General features: G+C 48.0%; 1 protein-coding gene across 24 annotated transcripts in view; it reads right to left on the bottom strand.

Annotated features, from left to right (window-relative positions):
- FNBP1 (formin binding protein 1) overlaps positions 1-21,770 on the bottom strand; it is a 204,412-nt gene that overhangs the window by 99,004 nt on the left and 83,638 nt on the right. For all 24 annotated transcript variants that reach the window (XM_083160843.1, XM_083160849.1, XM_083160850.1 and 21 more), the window contains exon 5: positions 2,423-2,485. In XM_083160843.1, coding sequence (XP_083016969.1) covers positions 2,423-2,485 — 63 coding nt within the window. The remainder of the gene's footprint in view (positions 1-2,422; positions 2,486-21,770) is intronic.

The raw sequence follows: 21,770 nt of genomic DNA, 5'->3' as shown, positions 1-21,770 counted from the left end.
TGGCATCAGCGGTCCCAGGGATGCATTGTGCATGTGACGTCACTGCGCACCTCAAGGACTGAGTGGCGTCTGTTCACAGACGGGAGCGGAGTGACCGTGCGGCGGCGGTGGAAAGGCTGAAAAATGCAGAAGGAAAGGAAAGCGGCAGTTGTGCTTAAAGTATAAGGTGATAAAGGAGCATGATGTAGCTACTATCACTAAGGCCCTTATTCTGATCGGTGCGGCCGGATCCGAATATGCGGCCAGCACCGTGCGTCCTAAACCCGCCTTCCATACGGATCGCCAACTCCGTCCGTACGCGGTAAGAAGCTGTCCGAACGGACCGCATGTGCATTTCTCATGAATACACCTCCTTCATCTCAGGGAACCTCCCCCATCATTCGATGGTCGCAGACCATCGAATGCAGGACCGAGTGGCCAGGCAGCTCCCGCAACCTCAGACCACACGGGCATTTCTCCGTCCAAAAGCAGGGATCTGGGCGGGCAGCTGACATCCGGCAATGTCATATGTCCGCCCCCCACACGTGCGTCACGGCCGCATTACCATACGTACGCCCAGCGTTTGCATGGGAACGCCCATGAAACGCGGGGCGTATGCATATGGTAATGAGCCCAAATAGCCCTTCACACCCCTCTCCACCCCCTGTTCGTAGTGTACACATTTCATGCGGAATGTGGCCGTGCGTCCCGCTCGCACACGCGCAGAGACGCCTCTGTACATGCGCAGACACAAAACATCGGCGGCACGAGCGCACGCGGATATTACCGCACCAACCAGAATCAGGGCCTAAGTGACATTACTGCAAACATAGTTCTGCTAAGCCCAGGAAAAGGCTGCACATTATTAGTCAGCTCAGGAAACGGCTTCTAGAGGAAGCTTTGTCACCACAACTGTATAAACAGTTCTGCATAAGCTCTTCATTGGGTGTCCAGCAGATAGCATCTATGCGGTCAGCTAAGGTCTGACATTAGTGTATTCCACCCTGTCATACCACTAGTGCCCCTAGATACCATTGCTGGTCGCCATGTACACAAATGTGTGTTCTCTAACTTCTCTCTCTCCAATATTCTCCCTCCTACCATACGGATTAATAGTGAAACAGCAGGTGCAGTGACATTGCATCAAGATAGCACATATAGTGGTCCCTGTCCAGAAGCTGCAGGTAGGGTCTATCCTCTGCCGAAATTGATATTATCTAGACCATAGAACAAACCTGGGTACTTGTGTATTTTAGCGGCGCCCCTGATGTCCATCGCGCGATTTTTAAATCCCATCGCATGCCATGTACCATATGGCATGCGATGCGACACAATTTTGGCACCCTATACGATTATAAATTGTATAAGCACCCTAAAGGGTGCTTTTAAGCACCCAAATGGGTGCTTACGATGTTAAATGCAGCCCCACGCCAACCTTTCACTATAAACGTGAACCCGAAGCGTGGCGAGCCCGCGAGGGGCGGCGGTACGCGTCATACGACCTTTTCATACCCCCACTTTCCACGTCGGCGTGGAGTTGAGAATAGAAAGTGTGGCGAGCGCAGCGAGCCACCGAGCTCGAAGTGTGGCGAGCGCAGCCAGGTATAGGCGTCCCCTCGCGGGCTTCACAGGTATCCGCTACGCTCGCCACGCTACGAGATCGCTGCGCTCGCCACACTTTCTATTCTCAACTCCACGCCGACGTGGATAGTGGGGGTATGAAAAGGTCGTAGGACGCGTACCGACGCCCCTCGCGGGCTCGCTGCGCTCGCCACGCTTTGGGTTCACGTTTATAGTGGGAGGTGGCGTGGGGGTGCATTTAACATTGTAAGCACCCTTTGCTATGCTGACGGTGAGGGCTGCCATAGTATGCTGGGTGCATTGATCCAGGGCAGGGGAATGCCCAGCATTTTATGGGCTCGCTCATAGAAACGCTGGGCGCGACCCTGCAAACTCAGGAGTGGTGATGCCCGAGGTCGGCCATCTCCAGCCAGGACTTATCTGCGAAAGAAAAATAATCATTTGATGTGAGCGACCATCGAATGATTGCTCTCCTGTGCAGCCTGCCCGCATGTTAGAGGATGGGTACACGTGCTAATGTGGGGATTCACCGGGGTGGGGGCGTTCGGCTGGGTGGCGAACATATGCATCCTACCGATCAGGTCTGAATCGGACCAATACCTGAGAAAGGGCACGCTGTGCATCCAGCTTATGGCATTAGCATCATACTGTAGAAGGAGACCGATCCTTCTCACAATCTATGTGCATGCCATGGTAATGCAGAAGACCAGATAAAACCAGACTAACCATACTAACCATACTAACCATACTAACCATACTAACCATAGCACTGCTTCCTGTTGGCTTGTTCAGTCATGTGACCTACAGTAAACAAGTAAAAGGCCTAATGATCTCCCCGCTGGACTGTATTTCTCCTACTTACCGCCTCAAGCTGCTTCCAGCAGGTCTCAATGTGTTGCTGTGCCTTGCGTCCTTCGTGGAAGTGCTGGAAGGGGGAAAAAAGGAGACAAATCAGTTAAAATGAAATCCAAGGAGGAATAGAACAGAAATGCAGAGAATACACCATGCTTGTTTACTGAACACAAGATCACAGAGTCCACTGTGACGAATACAGTTATATTTACAATGTTCAGAGTATCTAATATAGGTTATTTTCTAGGTTTCTTCCTGTATAACCCATGTATAACTCCTAGAATAATGTGTGGAATGGTTACAGTTTGTCATGCATACAAAATATATACTGTTTAGAGCAGTCATACTTCCGTGATAACCATGTGACTCATTATCCTACTTAACTCCAATGTCTGTGTAATGACGGATGGAATCCCGACGAGCGGGACTTCATCCCTCACCCGTTAGGTATCCGGAATGTCAGGGAGACTCCTGCTAGTATAGAGATATCCATCAATGACTGAACCCCGCCCTCTCCTCCACCGGCTCCCAACTGCCAGGTATCTGCTAATGATTCTTCGTTTATGCACCAATTAACAGTTATTTATAGAGTACATACTCTGCGGCATATTACGGAGGATATTTTGGCCATTCCCTGTCCCGGTGGATCTTAGAACATATTTTCCTACATGTAAATACTCATACACTATTGAATCCAACTAACCTGCGAGTAAAATTTTGGAGTGTGGGATCCCAGAGATCCTATAGGTAACTAATGCAAACATGGTGAGGACATACAAACTCCACACGTATATTATCCTGGTCAGAATCAAAGACATGACCCCTAGTGCAAGGACACAGGCTAGAGAGTTTATAGGTGACAGAGGAGTAGTTACATTACTTCCTCAGTAATACCTCCGTGATTAGTATCAGAACCCAAGTGATTCAGCAATACTAAACAGCGCTGTTCAATGATAGCTTATAGTCAACAAAAGAAAGTTTTCCACTGAAGGTTTCCCGTCCAAAATAGAAAGTATCGATGGAGTCATTGGGACAGGTCTATAAGAACATCAGATGCCAAGGGTGTAAATCAGAATCCAGGATGCACCCAATTCACTGGGGAAGGGAACAGTGTCTCTTTTTTAATGGCTCTACTGCATAATCACGACCCAACCCCCCCCCCCCTCCCTGCCCTCTCTGAACAAAATAGGGGTGGACATGGTATTGCTTGGTACTCCACCATCAATGTTTTTGTTATGGCGGCGGTGGTTTTACCATTTGCTGCGCCATTCCAATGTTTGTCACCATTGAATGGTAAACATTTAATGGTATTCTAATGATCCTGTCCAGAGAACCATCTCCAGCCGGCCACACTTCAGATGTTTCTGCATGAGCGAATAGGGTTTTTGCATAATCATGTTTTTTTTGTATCCAATTCTATTAATACAATGGTCACTTACCATCGCACCAAAAGACTTGCTGGTGGATGCCAGCTATCATTTGATGGTGGGCTTAAGATGTCCATCCCTACAACAAAATTGCAGCTGTGCATGTAAACATGTACTGCAGTGGCTTAAATTGCAGGTTCATGGTGATTCCTCCCGCCAGTCCCATGCACTCCCCAGTATTCCATAAAGAGCAATAAACCATTAGGTTTTCATTTCCTCTTCAGAATTAATTAGGTGACCTTAGGTGAGATTTAATGAGATGCGATTTTTAGTAAGGTCCCCCGTATTTTTGGAACCAGGTCCGGCTCAATGAGCCTGGTTATGCTCATTTTTTAAAAATAATTTTAACTTTGACACATCTTTTAAGACAGAACCATGCACAGATCTCAATGATCTGTGCACGTTTCAGTCAAATTCACCTTCAGTCAGATTCACCTGTCAGAACCTGGTCTATTTTTTTTTTGTGATTTTTTAGTAACGTTTTCCTGAAATCGCATCTCATTAAATTTGCGCGTTGTATACTGGATGCAAATTGAAGTGTGAGAAAAAAAACTGTCCGGTCAAAATGTGCGATTTTTCACGGCAAAAAGTGGGATTTTTACCGCAATTCGCATTCTATTAAATGTGCGATTTTGGCCTGTTTTTGCGGAAAGTCAGAAAATCTCATCTCATTAAATGGATCCTTGTGTTATACAGAAGAAAGATGTGTGCGCTTTACAATACAATCAGCTGCCAGCAGGTCCACATGAGGCCACAATACACCATCCAATGCCTCCCATTATAAAATAATGGGTCTGCAGAAACAAGGTTATATAGGGCACAGATATTTAGGAGACATTACAATTTTTCCAACAGCAGAAAATGCCAGACTACAATTACATTTGTTACAATCAGTAAAACCAGCCATCAGAAGGACATCTGTGGACCACATGCTTCCCAAAAGTTATAGATCCTATAAATTACATTATTTATTAATATGTTCTATTCAGTTCAGATGTCCGAATAAATCTGGTTTGACACTTGGACATTTCTGCTGTGTATATATAGGATGTAAGGGTCTAAATCATACTAACTACTTCAATATGTAACATAGCCGGTAACATCACAGAGGGGCAACAGGGGCAATCATCCAGGGTTCCCACACTCACCCTGAATCACTCACGTCGCTGGTACTGAAGTCGGAGCACACGCACAGCATGATTCAGCTGTGTCTCCGATTTCCCTACTACACAGCTGCTGCCAGTGCCACTCGCTGTGGGATTTCGCAGTCACCACCACGGCCGCTGGGATTTCTATAATGTCCAGGAGATGAGAGTGAGATGGCGCCATTTCTTCCTCAGCAGTTCCAACAGCGTGTGACTGGCTGGCACCGGGCTTTGAGCTGTGTAGTGCCGGCAGCGTGTGACTGGCTGGTACCGGGCTTTGAGCTGTGTGGTGCCGGCAGCGTGTGACTGGCTGCCATCGGGCTTTGAGCTGTGTGGTGCCGGTAGCGTGTGACTGGCTGGTACGGGGCTTTGAGCTGTGTGGTGCCGGCAGCGTGTGACTGGCTGGTACCGGGCTTTGAGCTGTGTGGTGCCGGCAGCGTGTGACTGGCTGGTACCGGGCTTTGAGCTGTGTGGTGCCGGCAGCGTGTGACTGGCTGGCACCGGGCTTTGAGCTGTGTGGTGCCGGTAGCGTGTGACTGGCTGGTATCGGGCTTTGAGCTGTGTGGTGCAGGCAGCGTGTGACTGGCTGGCACCAGGCTTTGAGCTGTGTGGTGCCGGCAGCGTGTGACTGGCTGCCATCGGGTTTTGAGCTGTGTGGTGCCGGTAGCGTGTGACTGGCTGGTATCGGGATTTGAGCTGTGTGGTGCCGGCAGCGCGTGACTGGCTGGCACCGGGCTTTGAGCTGTGTGGTGCCGGCAGCGTGTGACTGGCTGGTACCGGGTTTTGAACTGTGTGGTGCCGGCAGCGTGTGACTGGCTGGTACCGGGCTTTGAGCTGTGTGGTGCTGGCAGCGTGTGACTGGCTGGTACCGGGCTTTGAGCTGTGTGGTGCCGGCAGCGTGTGACTGGCTGGCATCGGGCTTTGAGCTGTGTGGTGCCGGCAGCGTGCGACTGGCTGGCACCGGGCTTTGAGCTGTGTGGTGCCGGCAGCGTGTGACTGGCTGGTACCGGGCTTTGAGCTGTGTGGTGCCGGCAGCGTGTGACTGGCTGGCACCGGGCTTTGAGCTGTGTGCTGCCGGCAGCGTGTGACTGGCTGGCACCGGGCTTTGAGCTGTGTGGCACAAGACATTTCATTAACAATTGTGCTATCCTTTTTATTATGCAAGATATTTGGAACATTAGGGTACATTTTGTAAAGTGTAATTTGCATTTTATATTACTTTTATTAATGGGGCCCCCAAAAGTTTGTTGTCCAGAGCCCCCACAAACCTTAATCCGCCCCTGACAAGTATAGAAACTCACTCAGACATCAAATAAGCTGTGAGCCAACCTGCCAGCATTTCCATTAGACCAGCCAAGACGCCCCCAGCGTGATGGCGCAGATGTAGGCGAGCTGTGTCTGCAATTCCGCATAATTTTTTTTAAAAGAAATGCTTTCTATTAATTCCAACAAAAGGTGTGCTAGGCCCCCTCATGCGAGGCCATGCCTGCATTTCCCAGACTCGCGGTGTCCCAAAAAGCAGGGGTCTGTGCTGTGAGGCCATGCCCCCTCATACAAGGCCATGCCCCCTTCCGCGGCTGACCAAACTGAATGGGGAAGTGATGCCACTTACAAAGCCTCCTTGCTGATCGATTGAAAATAAGTCAGTTGTGTTCTACTGATGTTGACCGTCCATAAAAAATAATAATTAAAATAAAACAGACCTTTATTTCTGTGTCATACCTAATATTAAATATAAAGCCGTGGTAACGCTACATGCTGGCAATGTAGCCGATTACTGTTTGTAACTGAGCTACTGCTCTGTTGTTTCTGAAGGGTATGGGATCCTACCACTGCATTCCATTTCCTGCCCCAGGCCACACCCCTTCTGCATAGGCCCTTCCCACTGCATTCCATTTCCTGCACCAGACCGCACCCCTTCAGTATGGTCCCCTCTCACTGCATTCCATTTCCTGCCCCAGACCGCACCCCTTCAATATGGTCCCCTCTCACTGCATTCCATTTCCTGCCCCAGACCGCACCCCTTCAATATGGTCCCCTCTCACTGCATTCCATTTCCTGCCCCAGACCGCACCCCTTTAGCATGGCCCCTCCCACTGCATTTCAATTCTTGCCCCAGACCGCACCCCTTCAGCATGGCCCCTCCCAGTGCATTCCAATTCTTGCCTCAGACCGCCACTGAGGCAGATTATATTTCACATGGGACGCCCGCTGTGATACAAATAAGCCTTTAGCACCATGAAAATCCTCTGGAATCAATCCAAAATAACAGTAGCATTCGTTTCTATTATTTACCACATATCGGCCTCGGGTACAGCAGCATTGCTGCCACAGAAGAATCTAATTACAAATATAAATATTCTGAAATTCATTGTGTAAGTCAATGTACAGGGATGACTGGGAGCAGATCCGAGGAATAATCGAGCAATCCCCTGACGTTAGGGAAGTCACATTGAGAAAAGACTTATCCGCAGCAGTGGCCCATAAAAGGCATTGCTGTTAGTGATCTGGCAAAGGGACAGCTCCACATTCACTTGTTCAAATTAGCAGAGGGTTAAGCATGTGCTGCCCCTGCTATCTGTGCCTGTACAGAGGGACGCAATGCAGTCACACACCACTGTAACATGCGTCATGTGTGACTGTACGGAGGGACGCAATGCAGTCACACACCACTGTAACATGCGTCATGTGTGACTGTACGGAGGGACGCAATGCAGTCACACACCACTGTATCATGCGTCATGTGTGACTGTACGGAGGGACGCAATGCAGTCACACACCACTGTATCATGCGTCATGTGTGACTGTACGGAGGGACGCAATGCAGTCACACACCACTGTAACATGCGTCATGTGTGCCTGTACGGAGGGACGCAATGCAGTCACACACCACTGTAACATGCGTCATGTGTGACCGTACGGAGGGACGCAATGCAGTCACACACCACTGTAACATGCGTCATGTGTGACCGTACGGAGGGACGCAATGCAGTCACACACCACTGTAACATGCGTCATGTGTGCCTGTACGGAGGGACGCAATGCAGTCACACACCACTGTAACATGCGTCATGTGTGCCCGTACGGAGGGACGCAATGCAGTCACACACCACTGTAACATGCGTCATGTGTGACTGTACAGAGGGACGCAATGCAGTCACACACCACTGTAACATGCGTCATGTGTGACCGTACGGAGGGACGCAATGCAGTCACACACCACTGTAACATGCGTCATGTGTGCCTGTACGGAGGGACGCAATGCAGTCACACACCACTGTAACATGCGTCATGTGTGACCGTACGGAGGGACGCAATGCAGTCACACACCACTGTAACATGCGTCATGTGTGACCGTACGGAGGGACGCAATGCAGTCACACACCACTGTAACATGCGTCATGTGTGACCGTACGGAGGGACGCAATGCAGTCACACACCACTGTAACATGCGTCATGTGTGACCGTACGGAGGGACGCAATGCAGTCACACACCACTGTAACATGCGTCATGTGTGCCTGTACGGAGGGACGCAATGCAGTCACACACCACTGTAACATGCTTCATGTGTGACCGTACGGAGGGACGCAATGCAGTCACACACCACTGTAACATGCTTCATGTGTGACCGTACGGAGGGACGCAATGCAGTCACACACCACTGTAACATGCGTCATGTGTGCCCGTACGGAGGGACGCAATGCAGTCACACACCACTGTAACATGCGTCATGTGTGACTGTACGGAGGGACGCAATGCAGTCACACACCACTGTAACATGCGTCATGTGTAACTGTACGGAGGGACGCAATGCAGTCACACACCACTGTAACATGCGTCATGTGTGACTGTACGGAGGGACGCAATGCAGTCACACACCCCTGTAACATGCGTCATGTGTGACTGTACGGAGGGACGCAATGCAGTCACACACACCACTGTAACATGCGTCATGTGTGACTGTACAGAGGGACGCAATGCAGTCACACACACAACTGTAACATGCGTCATGTGTGCCTGTACAGAGGGACGCAATGCAGTCACACACCACTGTAACATGAGTCATGTGTGCCTGTACAGAGGGACGCAATGCAGTCACACACCACTGTAACATGCGTCATGTGTGACCGTACGGAGGGACGCAATGCAGTCACACACCACTGTAACATGCGTCATGTGTGACCGTACGGAGGGACGCAATGCAGTCACACACCACTGTAACATGCGTCATGTGTGACCGTACGGAGGGACGCAATGCAGTCACACACCACTGTATCATGCGTCATGTGTGACCGTACGGAGGGACGCAATGCAGTCACACACCACTGTAACATGCGTCATGTGTGACTGGGGGGGGGTTTCTGCCTAGTCACCACAATACTAGGCCTTATCCTGTGACGGATCCTTTTCTGTAGCGGACAGATGCCCCTGTTTTCCGTCACTTTATTAATCCTCCAATTACCAAGCGTTATGAGCCCGATTTATGCAGAATGACCTTTGAAACACAGACTGTTCACAAATGTCAAAATAAAAGGTTTCTGCAACTCAGAAGCAGGAAAATGGAATGAGAATCATTTGGATCACTCTGAACAGGGGATGGAAGAAAGGATGGGGAGGGGGGGGGGGGGGGGTCTGGTAATGGCAGTCTGAATTCGAGCTAATTTGGTGTTACAGAGGTCAGAGGAGGCAGGCTGCGGTAATATTACATTAATATCTGTAACCTGACTCCTGCTGAACTTCTAACACACATGAGTGGAAGAGTCGCTGCTGACACGGCACCAGATATAGATTGCCATTGTCACTGTATTCCTCCTGACCACGTTTCTGCTTTATGCTAGGGATGGCCAACATCCATCATTGATGGTTTATGGGCAATTAACACTTTTGAAAATCGATGGCGGAGAACAAGATGGTTTCCCTCCATTGATGGCACAGCACAACTGATGTTTTGCTTTAGTTTTTTTTTCTTTAAAGTGCCGGGACCACAGAGCATAGCTCCTCCCCAGACATGTGACTCCACCCCCCCCCTTTTCCGCTTGGCCCACGGGCCAATCAGTCAAAGAAAATGGATGACTATTGATAGGTAAACTAGCAATGGTCATCCGTCAAATAGCTTATTACTACTGATGACCGGATGCAATATCGCCATCGATGGCAACCATCGATGGCGACTGCACAGATGGCCATCATAACTTTATGCATATGTGTTCCTACCCAGGATAGGCTCTATTTTAGGAGGTCTGTTTGTGGTATTGGTCACTGGTAAGCCGCTAAGGAATTACATATCCCATCATTCCCCGCCACCCTCCGTCAGTCAAGTGCATGCATGCACTTGTAGTTCTATAAGCAAGGGGTTGACCAGGTGACCATCGTGGACCAAAATAATATCAGCCTATGTAAATCTGAACTTTGCAGCATACACAGGTATATTCTTGTCTCAATCACATAATGACGCCTAAGGGGAATGTCACTATACACTGACACTGTGACAATGGCTTTCATCCGGCTATACTTCTTACCATTCATGCACCAGGGAACATCACACAGAAGCCTCTGCACATATATATGTGCAGAGTTTGTATACTCTCCCCATACTTGCATGGGTTTCCTCCGGGTACTCCGGTTTCCTCCCACAATCCAATAAAATACTGGTAGGTTAATTGGCTCACAGTATTTTACCACCCTAGAATGTCTTTGTATGTCTGTGTGTGCGTGTACATGTGGTAGAGAATTATAGATTGTAAGCTCCACTGGGGCAGGGACTGATGTGAGTGTTCAACTATACTCTGTACAGCGCTGCGGAATATGTGTGCGCTATATAAGAAACGGTTAATAAATAAATAATAAGAAAGGATTATATATTTCAAACAGTATATACCATGGGTCTTCAAACTGTGGCCCTCCAGATGTTGTGAAACTACATGTCCCAGCATGCATTGTCACATTTTTTCCTATAAGAGCATGCCAAAACTGTCAGGGCATGCTGGGACATGTAGTTCCACAACATCTGGAGGGCCAAAGTTTGAAGACCCATGGTATATACTGTATAGGGCAGTATTCAATACGCTTTTGTAAGATGTGACGGCGAGCAATGCCCCCCCCCCCCCCCCCGGGTTTTTACAGTGTGGTGGAAACGGCGTGGGCAGTTGCCAAAACAGCGAGGCTCTCGGATAAATGCAGGAAGCCCGCTGCATTTAGCTGCAAACCTCGCCATTTGGGGGAATCCTCGCCGTTCTCTGACAGCGAGGATTCCCCTGAAACGTTAATTAGAGTGAGCAATCGGCGCGGGGGTTCAACGCCACGGGTGGCTTGTTTTCGGCAATCCTCACCATTTACCCCTCGCCGTCCCCATTGAATACGGCCTATAGAATCTGTTATTCGGTTAATAAGTCTACAGTGTCTAAGTCGACACCTAAGCTGATGTTCTATGCCCCCTGGCAGGGATCCCTCCGCACCCTAGTCATATAAACAATAAATATCAAGAGAGGCAGCCCAACCACTGTATTTCTTAAAGGCTGGGAACAGAAACCTTAGATTCCATTGGACGCCATTGTCTTATAGCTTGGTTCAAATTATTGGAGCAGCAAAACGTCCCCCATGTATGAATGAGAAGATGTTTCCCACCCGTCACTATTGGGGCTCCTATCTTTAAGATAGCACAAATGTATTTACTTATTTACAGTTTGTTATATAGTGCAGCATATTCTGTTACAGTGTCTTATATAGCGCAGCAGATTCCGTTACAGCGTCTTATATAGCGCAGCAGATTCCGTTACAGCGTCTTATATAGCGCAGCAGATTCCGTTACAGCGTCTTATATAGCGCAGCATATTCCGTTACAGTGTCTTATATAGAGCAGCAGATTCCGTTACAGCATCTTATATAGCGCAGCAGATTCCGTTACAGCGTCTTATATAGCGCAGCAGATTCCGTTACAGCGTCTTATATAGCGCAGCATATTCCGTTACAGTGTCTTATATAGCGCAGCAGATTCCGTTACAGTGTCTTATATAGAGCAGCAGATTCCGTTACAGCATCTTATATAGTGCAGCATATTCCGTTACAGTGTCTTATATAGTGCAGCATATTCTGTTACAGCGTCTTATATAGCGCAGCAGGTTCCGTTACAGTGTCTTATATAGCGCAGCAGATTCCGTTACAGCATCTTATATAGTGCAGCAGATTCCGTTACAGCATCTTATATAGTGCAGCATATTCTGTTACAGCGTCTTATATAGTGCAGCATATTCTGTTACAGCGTCTTATATAGCGCAGCAGATTCCGTTACAGTGTCTTATATAGCGCAGCATATTCTGTTACAGTGTCTTATATAGCGCAGCAGATTCCGTTACAGTGTCTTATATAGCGCAGCAGATTCCGTTACAGTGTCTTATATAGCGCAGCAGATTCCGTTACAGTGTCTTATATAGCGCAGCAGATTCCGCTACAGTGTCTTATATAGCGCAGCAGATTCCGTTACAGCGTCTTATATAGCGCAGCAGATTCCGTTACAGTGTCTTATATAGCGCAGCAGATTCCGTTACAGTGTCTTATATAGCGCAGCAGATTCTGTTACCGTGTCTTATATAGCGCAGCAGATTCCGTTACAGTGTCTTATATAGTGCAGCAGATTCCGTTACAGCGTCTTATATAGCGCAGCATATTCTGTTACAGCGTCTTATATAGCGCAGCAGATTCCGTTACAGTGTCTTATATAGCGCAGCAGATTCTGTTACAGTGTCTTATATAGCGCAGCAGATTCCGTTACAGTCTCTTATATAGGCTCTTATTCTGGTTGGTGCGGTAATATCCGCGTGCGTTCGGGACGCCGATGTTTTGTGTCTGCGCATGTGCAGAGGCGTCTCTGCGCATGTGTGAGCGGGGCGTACGGCCAAATCCCGCATGAAATGTGAACACTCCGAACAGGGGGTGGAGAGGGGCGTGAAAGGCTATTTGGGCTCATTACCATATGCATACGCCCCGCGTTTCATGGGCGTTCCCATGCAAACGCTGGGCGTACGCATGGTAATGTGGCCGTGACGCACGTGTAGGGGGCGGACATATGACATCGCCGGATGTCAGCTGCCCGCCCAGATCCCTGCTTTTGCACGGAAAAATGTCCGTGTGGTCTGAGGTTGCGGGAGCTGGTGGACCACTCTGCCCTGCATTCGATGTTCTGCGACCATCGAATGATGGGGGAGGTTCCCTGAGATGGAGGAGGCGTATTCCATGAAAAATACACGTGCGGTCCGTTCGGCCAGCTTCTTACCGCGTACGGACGGAGTTGGCGATCCGTACGGAAGGCGGGGTTTCGCACGCACGGTCCTGGCCGCATATTCGGATCCGGCCGCACCGATCAGAATAAGGCCCATAGTGCAGCAGATTCCGTTACAGTGTCTTATATAGCGCAGCAGATTCCGTTACAGTGTCTTATATAGCGCAGCAGATTCCGTTACAGCGTCTTATATAGCGCAGCAGATTCCGTTACAGTGTCTTATATAGCGCAGCAGATTCCGTTACAGCGTCTTATATAGCGCAGCAGATTCCGTTACAGTAACTTATATAGCGCAGCAGATTCCGTTACAGCGTCTTATATAGCGCAGCAGATTCCGTTACAGCGTCTTATATAGCGCAGCAGATTCCGTTACAGTAACTTATATAGCGCAGCAGATTCCGTTACAGCGTCTTATATAGCGCAGCAGATTCTGTTACAGTCTCTTATATAGCGCAGCAGATTCCGTTACAGTGTCTTATATAGCGCAGCAGATTCCGTTACAGCGTCTTATATAGCGCAGCAGATTCCGTTACAGTGTCTTATATAGCGCAGAAGATCCCGTTACAGCGTCTTATATAGCGCAGCAGATTCCGTTACAGCGTCTTATATAGCGCAGCAGATTTCGTTACAGTGTCTTATATAGCGCAGCAGATTCCGTTACAGTGTCTTATATAGAGCAACAGATCCCGTTACAGTGTCTTATATAGCGCAGCAGATTCCGTTACATCGTCTTATATAGCGCAGCAGATTCCGTTACAGCGTCTTATATAGCGCAGCAGATTCCGTTACAGCGTCTTATATAGCGCAGAAGATTCCGTTACAGTGTCTTATATAGCGCAGCAGATTCCGTTACAGTGTCTTATATAGCGCAGCAGATTCCGTTAAAGGGTCTTATATAGCGCAGCAGATTCCGTTACAGCGTCTTATATAGCGCAGCAGATTCCGTTACAGCGTCTTATATAGCGCAGCAGATTCCGTTACAGTGTCTTATACAGCGCAGCAGATTCCGTTACAGCGTCTTATATAGCGCAGCAGATTCCGTTACAGTGTCTTATATAGCGCAGCAGAATCCGTTACAGTGTCTTATATAGCGCAGCAGATTCCGTTACAGTGTCTTATATAGCGCAGCAGATTCCGTTACAGTGTCTTATATAGCGCAGCAGATTCCGTTACAGTGTCTTATATAGCGCAGCAGATTCCGTTACAGCGTCTTATATAGCGCAGCAGATTCCGTTACAGCGTCTTATATAGCGCAGCAGATTCCGTTACAGCGTCTTATATAGCGCAGCAGATTCCGTTACAGCGTCTTATATAGCGCAGCAGATTCCGTTACAGCGTCTTATATAGCGCAGCAGATTCCGTTACAGCGTCTTATATAGCGCAGCAGATTCTGTTAGTGTCTTATATAGCGCAGCAGATTCCGTTACAGCGTCTTATCTAGCGCAGCAGATTCCGTTACAGTGTCTTATATAGCGCAGCAGATTCCGTTACAGCGTCTTATATAGCGCAGCAGATTCCGTTACAGTGTCTTATATAGTGCAGCAGATTCTGTTACAGTGTCTTATATAGTGCAGCAGATTCCGTTACAGCGTCTTATATAGCGCAGCAGATTCCGTTACAGCGTCTTATATAGCGCAGCAGATTCCGTTACAGTGTCTTATATAGCGCAGCAGATTCTGTTACAGTGTCTTATATAGTGCAGCAGATTCCGTTACAGCGTCTTATATAGCGCAGCAGATTCCGTTACAGCGTCTTATATAGCGCAGCAGATTCCGTTACAGTGTCTTATATAGCGCAGCAGATTCTGTTACAGTGTCTTATATAGTGCAGCAGGTTCCGTTACAGCGTCTTATATAGCGCAGCAGATTCCGTTACAGCGTCTTATATAGCGCAGCAGATTCCGTTACAGTGTCTTATTTAGCGCAGCAGATTCCGTTACAGTGTCTTATATAGCGCAGCAGATTCCGTAACAGGTTCTTATATAGCGCAGCAGATTCCGTTACAGGTTCTTATATAGCGCATCAGATTCCGTTACAGCGTCTTATATAGCGCAGCAGATTCCGTTACAGCGTCTTATATGGCGCAGCAGATTCCGTTACAGTGTCTTATATAGCGCAGCAGATTCCGTTACAGTGTCTTATATAGCGCAGCAGGTTCCGTTACAGCATCTTATATAGCGCATCAGATTCAGGTACAGTGTCTTATATAGCGCAGCAGATTCCGTTACAGTGTCTTATTTAGCGCAGCAGATTCCGTTACAGTGTCTTATATAGCGCAGCAGATTCCGGTACAGTGACTTATATAGTGCAGCAGATTCTGTTAGTGTCTTATATAGCGCAGCAGATTCCGTTACAGTGTCTTATATAGCGCAGCAGATTCCGTTACAGCGTCTTATTTAGCGCAGCATATTCCGTTACAGCGTCTTATATAGCGCAGCAGATTCCGTTACAGTGTATTATATAGCGCAGCAGATTCCGTTACAGTGTCTTATATAGCGCAGCAGATTCCGTAACAGGTTCTTATATAGCGCAGCAGATTCCGTTACAGGTTCTTATATAGCGCAGCAGATTCCGTTACAGCGTCTTATATAGCGCAGCAGATTCCGTTACAGCGTCTTATATAGCGCAGCAGATTCCGTTACAGCGTCTTATATAGCGCAGCAGATTCCGTTACAGCGTCTTATATAGCGCAGCAGATTCCGTTACAGCGTCTTATATAGCGCAGCAGATTCCGTTACAGCGTCTTATATAGCGCAGCAGATTCCGTTACAGCGTCTTATATAGCGCAGCAGATTCCGTTGCGCTTTACAGTTGGATTGATGAGGAAATATATGAATAGTTCTGCAGCGATTATTCCGACACCTGCGGCTGTCATTTTAGACCAGTCACCATAACATGCACAGTACTGTCCCTGTGTCTCTCCTCTGCCAGCCACGGCTGAAGGGCTCTTTGTCTCTCTCCAAAACTTAGGGCCTGATTCAGTAAGGGCTGCTAAGTAGCGGTCGTTTGCTGCTTCGAGAGCCCTGAAACGCTGCCGGCCGAACGTTTGCAGACCATCGAATGATTTCTCTCAGTCAGTCTGAACTGGTGTCTGCAGAGAGGGGGCGGGCACCACCGGCAGCCCTCAACACCCCCCCCCTCCCAGGGGAACACCCGGTATTCTTACGGAGGCGCCCATACAATGCTGGGTGTTCCCCTGCCCCATTTCCACCCCCAGCCCGCAACAAATGGCCGGTGAGTGTGTAACTCGCCAAAGCCCTTCGGTGCCAGGGTTTGCACATGCGCAGAAATTCGGGTCCATACAAGCAATCCTGAATCGATCCCTCTTTCTTGTAAGTAGGAGATACCCAAAGCTCCTCCTACATGGCACTACAATGACCAGCATTCCCTGCCCCCTGCCACATCTATACATGTCTCAAAGGCAATGACACACAAAGGTGCTAAAATGGGGAGGGGCCATCTAGAAATATTTACATAAAATTCCCAGAACACTCTTGTGATCCGATAAAACAACTGCCCTTCTATGTGTACTTTACTATTATATAACAGCAAATGTGTGTAACAAACGTCTACATCTTACTGTGAGAAAAGGAACAGCAGCAGCGGGTTGTGTGCCCTCTGGCACGAGAGAGGTTAAGCTGCTCCAGGGACGGATAAGGTTACGGTGTGGGGTGCGTTTCCTGGCACTGGGCATTGCTTTGTATCCGTACGGTCTCTGTCTTACCCCAAGCACTCCAACATGTCAAAACACTGTGATAAAGGCGATAGAAACAGAAGACTCTCTCTCTGGTACAGAGATATCACAGATTCTGGAACTAGAATCAATTCACTGCACATACTTGTCCTCCGCTCACAAAGCTAGGGGGTGATATTTAAAGTGACAGAGCCATTACTATGCTGGAGGCACCAGTGAGGAAGAGTAGCGGTAATTGAATAACCAGAACATATAAATGAACGCAGAACAGGCCCTTCCCCCTCCCTGTAGTTAGGTTCCACCTCCGCAAACCTGTACCACACACACAGTGGTGGTGGAGTCATGCAGTATGCACCTTCCCCCTGAAGCTCGAATTTGGAGGGCCTTACACTGCTGTGCCTAAACAAGATTTTGTTTGAAGAAATTCACAATTGTGCTTTTTTTGGATACCACATATCTGGATCCTATTCGAAAATACGTTTCTGGTTCTCAATATCGGATATACCCATAGCTTTTCCGGTCATATTGTTGCCCCTGATGAAGTCATTGTCATGACGAAACGCGTTGGGCTTTCTCTTCAGAACAAATCTATCAATCTACCAGGAATTTTTTTGTAATAACTTGGAAAAAACTATTTGTGTATACGGTCACACCTTGAAAGGTGTTTTATGTACATTTTACCCATTTTATGTATTAAATATTATACATGAACTGAATTTGTTTCACTGTCTCAGCGCCCTCTGAAACCCCGTTCTTTTTTCATATCTGTTTCTCTGATCCTGTCTAACAGAGGATCCTTCAGAGGTGCTGCTCTAATCTGTGCGCAGATAGGGGATCTATAGATCGTCGTAAGGGGCTGCGCCCCCTTAATTTGTGAACATTTGTATATGAGAAAGAAGGTTAGAATTGTATGAAAGATGGCCTGTATTGCAACTTGAGTTATAGGTGAAATGTGTTAAATAGAGAGCATATGATGTGGAAGGGGGCGTGTATTGTTTTTTTTAATTAAAAAGCGTTTACAGAGTAAGATGTACATTGATAGTGTGGATGGTACAGTGACATTTGTGGGTGTGGGGGGGGGCTGTGTGTGCATGTTGTTTAGGTGTGTGTGTGCAATAGTATAGTAGGATGCTTTTGAGTCAGCGGCTCCCCACTGGCGGAGGTCACGACACAGGAAAACAGGAGGCTGGGTAGTGATAGGGGTGTGTGGGCATAAGGGGGACTAAAGAGGAGGGTGGGAGATACTGTGCAGCTTCTGCCAGTGGGTGAGGTCCAGTGTGGCAGTACAGGAGTACAGGATGGTGGCCCTGAGTCAGTGTCTCCTCCTACTGGGTGGGAGTTAGGGTGCACGAGAGCAGGAGGCTGGGCTATGAGGCATGATAGGGGCATGTGGCCAAAACAGCGTCAGTGACTCCCCAGTGGAGGAAGTTACGGGTTAGGAGAGCAGAAAGCTGGGTAGTGATAGGGGTGTGTGAGTATACGGGGGACTAAAGAGGGGCTTAGGGGTGCCGTGAATTGTGGGAGGGGCGTAGGGGGGGGGCCGTGAATCAAGGGAGGGAGGGGGCGCAGGTGTCGTGAATCAAGGGAGGGGGGGGGGGGGTTTTGCGAATTGAGGTAGGGGGGGGTGTGCGGGGGGTGACGTGAATCGTGGGAGGGGGCGTGAATCGTGGGGAGGGGGTGCGCGGGGGGTCCGTGAATTGCGGGAGGGGGGGGGGCACGGGGGATGGTAGGATGTTGCTGTCATTCAGAATGCATTTACATAAACAGTAATAGTAGCAGTAAAAGATCTGACTTAAAACACCTACAGTAAAACAGAACAGGTGTTATATATTATACAAAGAATTGGTTGATGATGTGTAGGTTGACGTGCACATAGTTGTCACTGTAAAAAAATTGCTACAAAAAAAAATCAACACAGAAAGGTCAACACATGTAAATGTTGACATAAGTGTGGCACTTCATTGGTGTCCATGTCGACACATGAGAATGAATATGAAAACATTAAAAAAAGAAAAATAAATCTTCAAAAACTCATGTCAACCTTTTTCATTGTCGACCATAGCCATGTCAGTGTTTTGCATGTGCCATTTAATCCTGGGGTTGCCGTGAATCGCGAGCGGGGGTGGGGGGGGGGGAGGAGGTGAGGTGTGTCCGCGAATCACGGGAGGAGGGGTCGTGGGTGGATGCCGTGAATTGCAGGAGGGGGGGTCGCGGGGGTGCCGCGAATCGTGGGAGGGGGGGACGCGGGGGGTTGCAGTGAATCGTGGGAGGGTGGGTCGCAGGGGTGGGGGGTTGCCGCAATGACAGGGGGGGATCGCGGTAGGGGGGGTCGCGGGGGGGTGGGGGGTACCACGAGGAAGGGGGGGCCTGGGGGGTTGGCACAAATCGTGGGAGGGGGGGGGTCGCGGGGTGCCACGAATCGCAGGAGGGGGTGTGTCACGGGGTGGGGCCGCAAATCGCGGGAGTCGCAGCGAATTGGGGGGGGGGGGTGTGCTGTGACTCGCGGGAGGGGGGTCGCCGGGGGGTGCCGCGAATCGCCACAAGAAAAAAACAACACAGATATATATATATGTTCAGAGTGCGCAATAGATCAACACACAATTTAAAATAACAGAATTTAATAAAATATTGCCTTGAAAGGCTATATGACATAAATGGTAAAACAATCACAGTATGTTTGTATTATTTACAGTGCAAATTTATCTTGCCACAATCAATGTTTCCAATTCCCCTGATGAAGTCACTCCGTTGACTAAACGTGTTGGGCCTGCAACTTCATTGGCATTATCAAAGAATTCTGTAAATCAGTCATTATATACTGTGATTGTTTTATCATTTATGTCATATAGCCTTTTAAGGCAATATTTTATTAAATTCTGTTATTTTTAAATTGTGTGTTGATCAATAGCGCACTCTGAAAACTTTTCTTTATCTCTATCAATTTCCCACACACACACACACACACACATTACCCACACTACTATCCTAAGCCCACGTATATTACCCACACCACTATCCTACTTCCCACCTATTTTACCCACACTAATATCCTGTACCCACAATACTATCCTACTCCCACCTATACTACCCACACTACTATCCTACTCCCACCTATTATTACCCACACTAATATCCTACTCCCACCTATACTACCCACACTACTATCCTACTCCCACCTATATTTACCCACACTACTATCCTACTCCACCTATATTACCCACACTAATATCCTTCTCCCACCTATACTACCCACACTACTATCCTACTCCCACCTATATTTACCCACACTACTATCCTACTCCCACCTATATTACCCACCTACTATCCTACTCCCACCTATATTACCCACACTACTATCCTACTCCCACCTATATTTACCCACAATACTATCCTACTCCCACCTATAACTAACCTCACTACTATCCACTCCCACCAATATTACCCACTACTATCCTACTCCCACCAATATTACCCCACTACTATCCTACTCCCACCTATATTACACCTCACACTATCCTACTCCCACCTATATTACCCACAATACTATCCAACTCCCACCTATACTACCACACTACTATCCACTCCCACCTATATTACCCATCTATCCTACTCCACCTATACCCACACTACCTATCCTACTCCCACTCTATACTACCCACACTACTATCTATCCTATCACACCATATACCCACACTACTATCCTACTCCCACCTATATTACCCACACTACTATCCTACTCCCACCTATATTACCTCACACTCTATCCCTACTCCCACTATACTAACCTCACACTATCCTACTTCCCACCTATATTACCCACACTACTGTCCTACTCCCACCTATATTACCCACATACTACCCTGCTCCCACCTATACTACCCACAATACTATCCTACTCCCACCTACAGTATATTACCCACACTACTATCCTACTCCCCACCTATATACCCACACTACTATCCTACTCCACCTATATTACCCACACTACTATCCTACTCCCACTATACTACCCACACTACTATCCTACTCCCACCTATATTACCCACACTACTGTCCTACTCCCACCTATATTACGCACACTACTATCCTACTCCACCTATATTAACCACACTACTATTCTACTCCCCACCTATATTACCCACACTACTATCCTACTCCCACCTATATTACCCACACTTCTATCCTACTCCACCTATATACCCACACTACTATCCTACTCCAACCTATACTACCCACACTACTGTCCTACTCCCACCTATATTACCCACACTACTGTCCTACTCCCACCTATATTACCCACACTACTGTCTACTCCCACCTATATTTCCCACACTACTATCCTACTCCCACCTATACTACCCACACTACTATCCTACTCCCACCTATATTACCCACACTACTGTCCTACTCCCACCTATATTACCCACACTACTATCCTACTCCCCACCTATATTACCCACACTACTATCCTACTCCCACCTATATTACCCACACTACTATCCTACTCCCACCTATATTACCCACACTACTATCCTACTCCCACCTATATTACCCACACTTCTATCCTACTCCACCTATACTAACCTCACTACTATCCTACTCCCACCTATATTACCCACACTACTGTCCTACTCCCACCTATATTACCCACACTACTACCCTGCTCCCACCTATACTACCCACAATACTATCTCACTACTCCCACCTACAGTATATTACCCACACTACTATCCTACTCCCACCTATATTACCCACACTACTATCCTACTCCCACCTATATTACCCACACTACTATCCTACTCCACCTACAGTATATT

The sequence above is a fragment of the Crinia signifera genome, chromosome 9 (genome assembly GCF_055691185.1).
Source record: "Crinia signifera chromosome 9, ASM5569118v1, whole genome shotgun sequence".
NCBI lineage: Eukaryota > Metazoa > Chordata > Amphibia > Anura > Myobatrachidae > Crinia > Crinia signifera.
The sequence above is the reverse complement of the archived record's forward strand: the minus strand, read 5'-3'. Positions and strand labels throughout refer to the sequence as shown.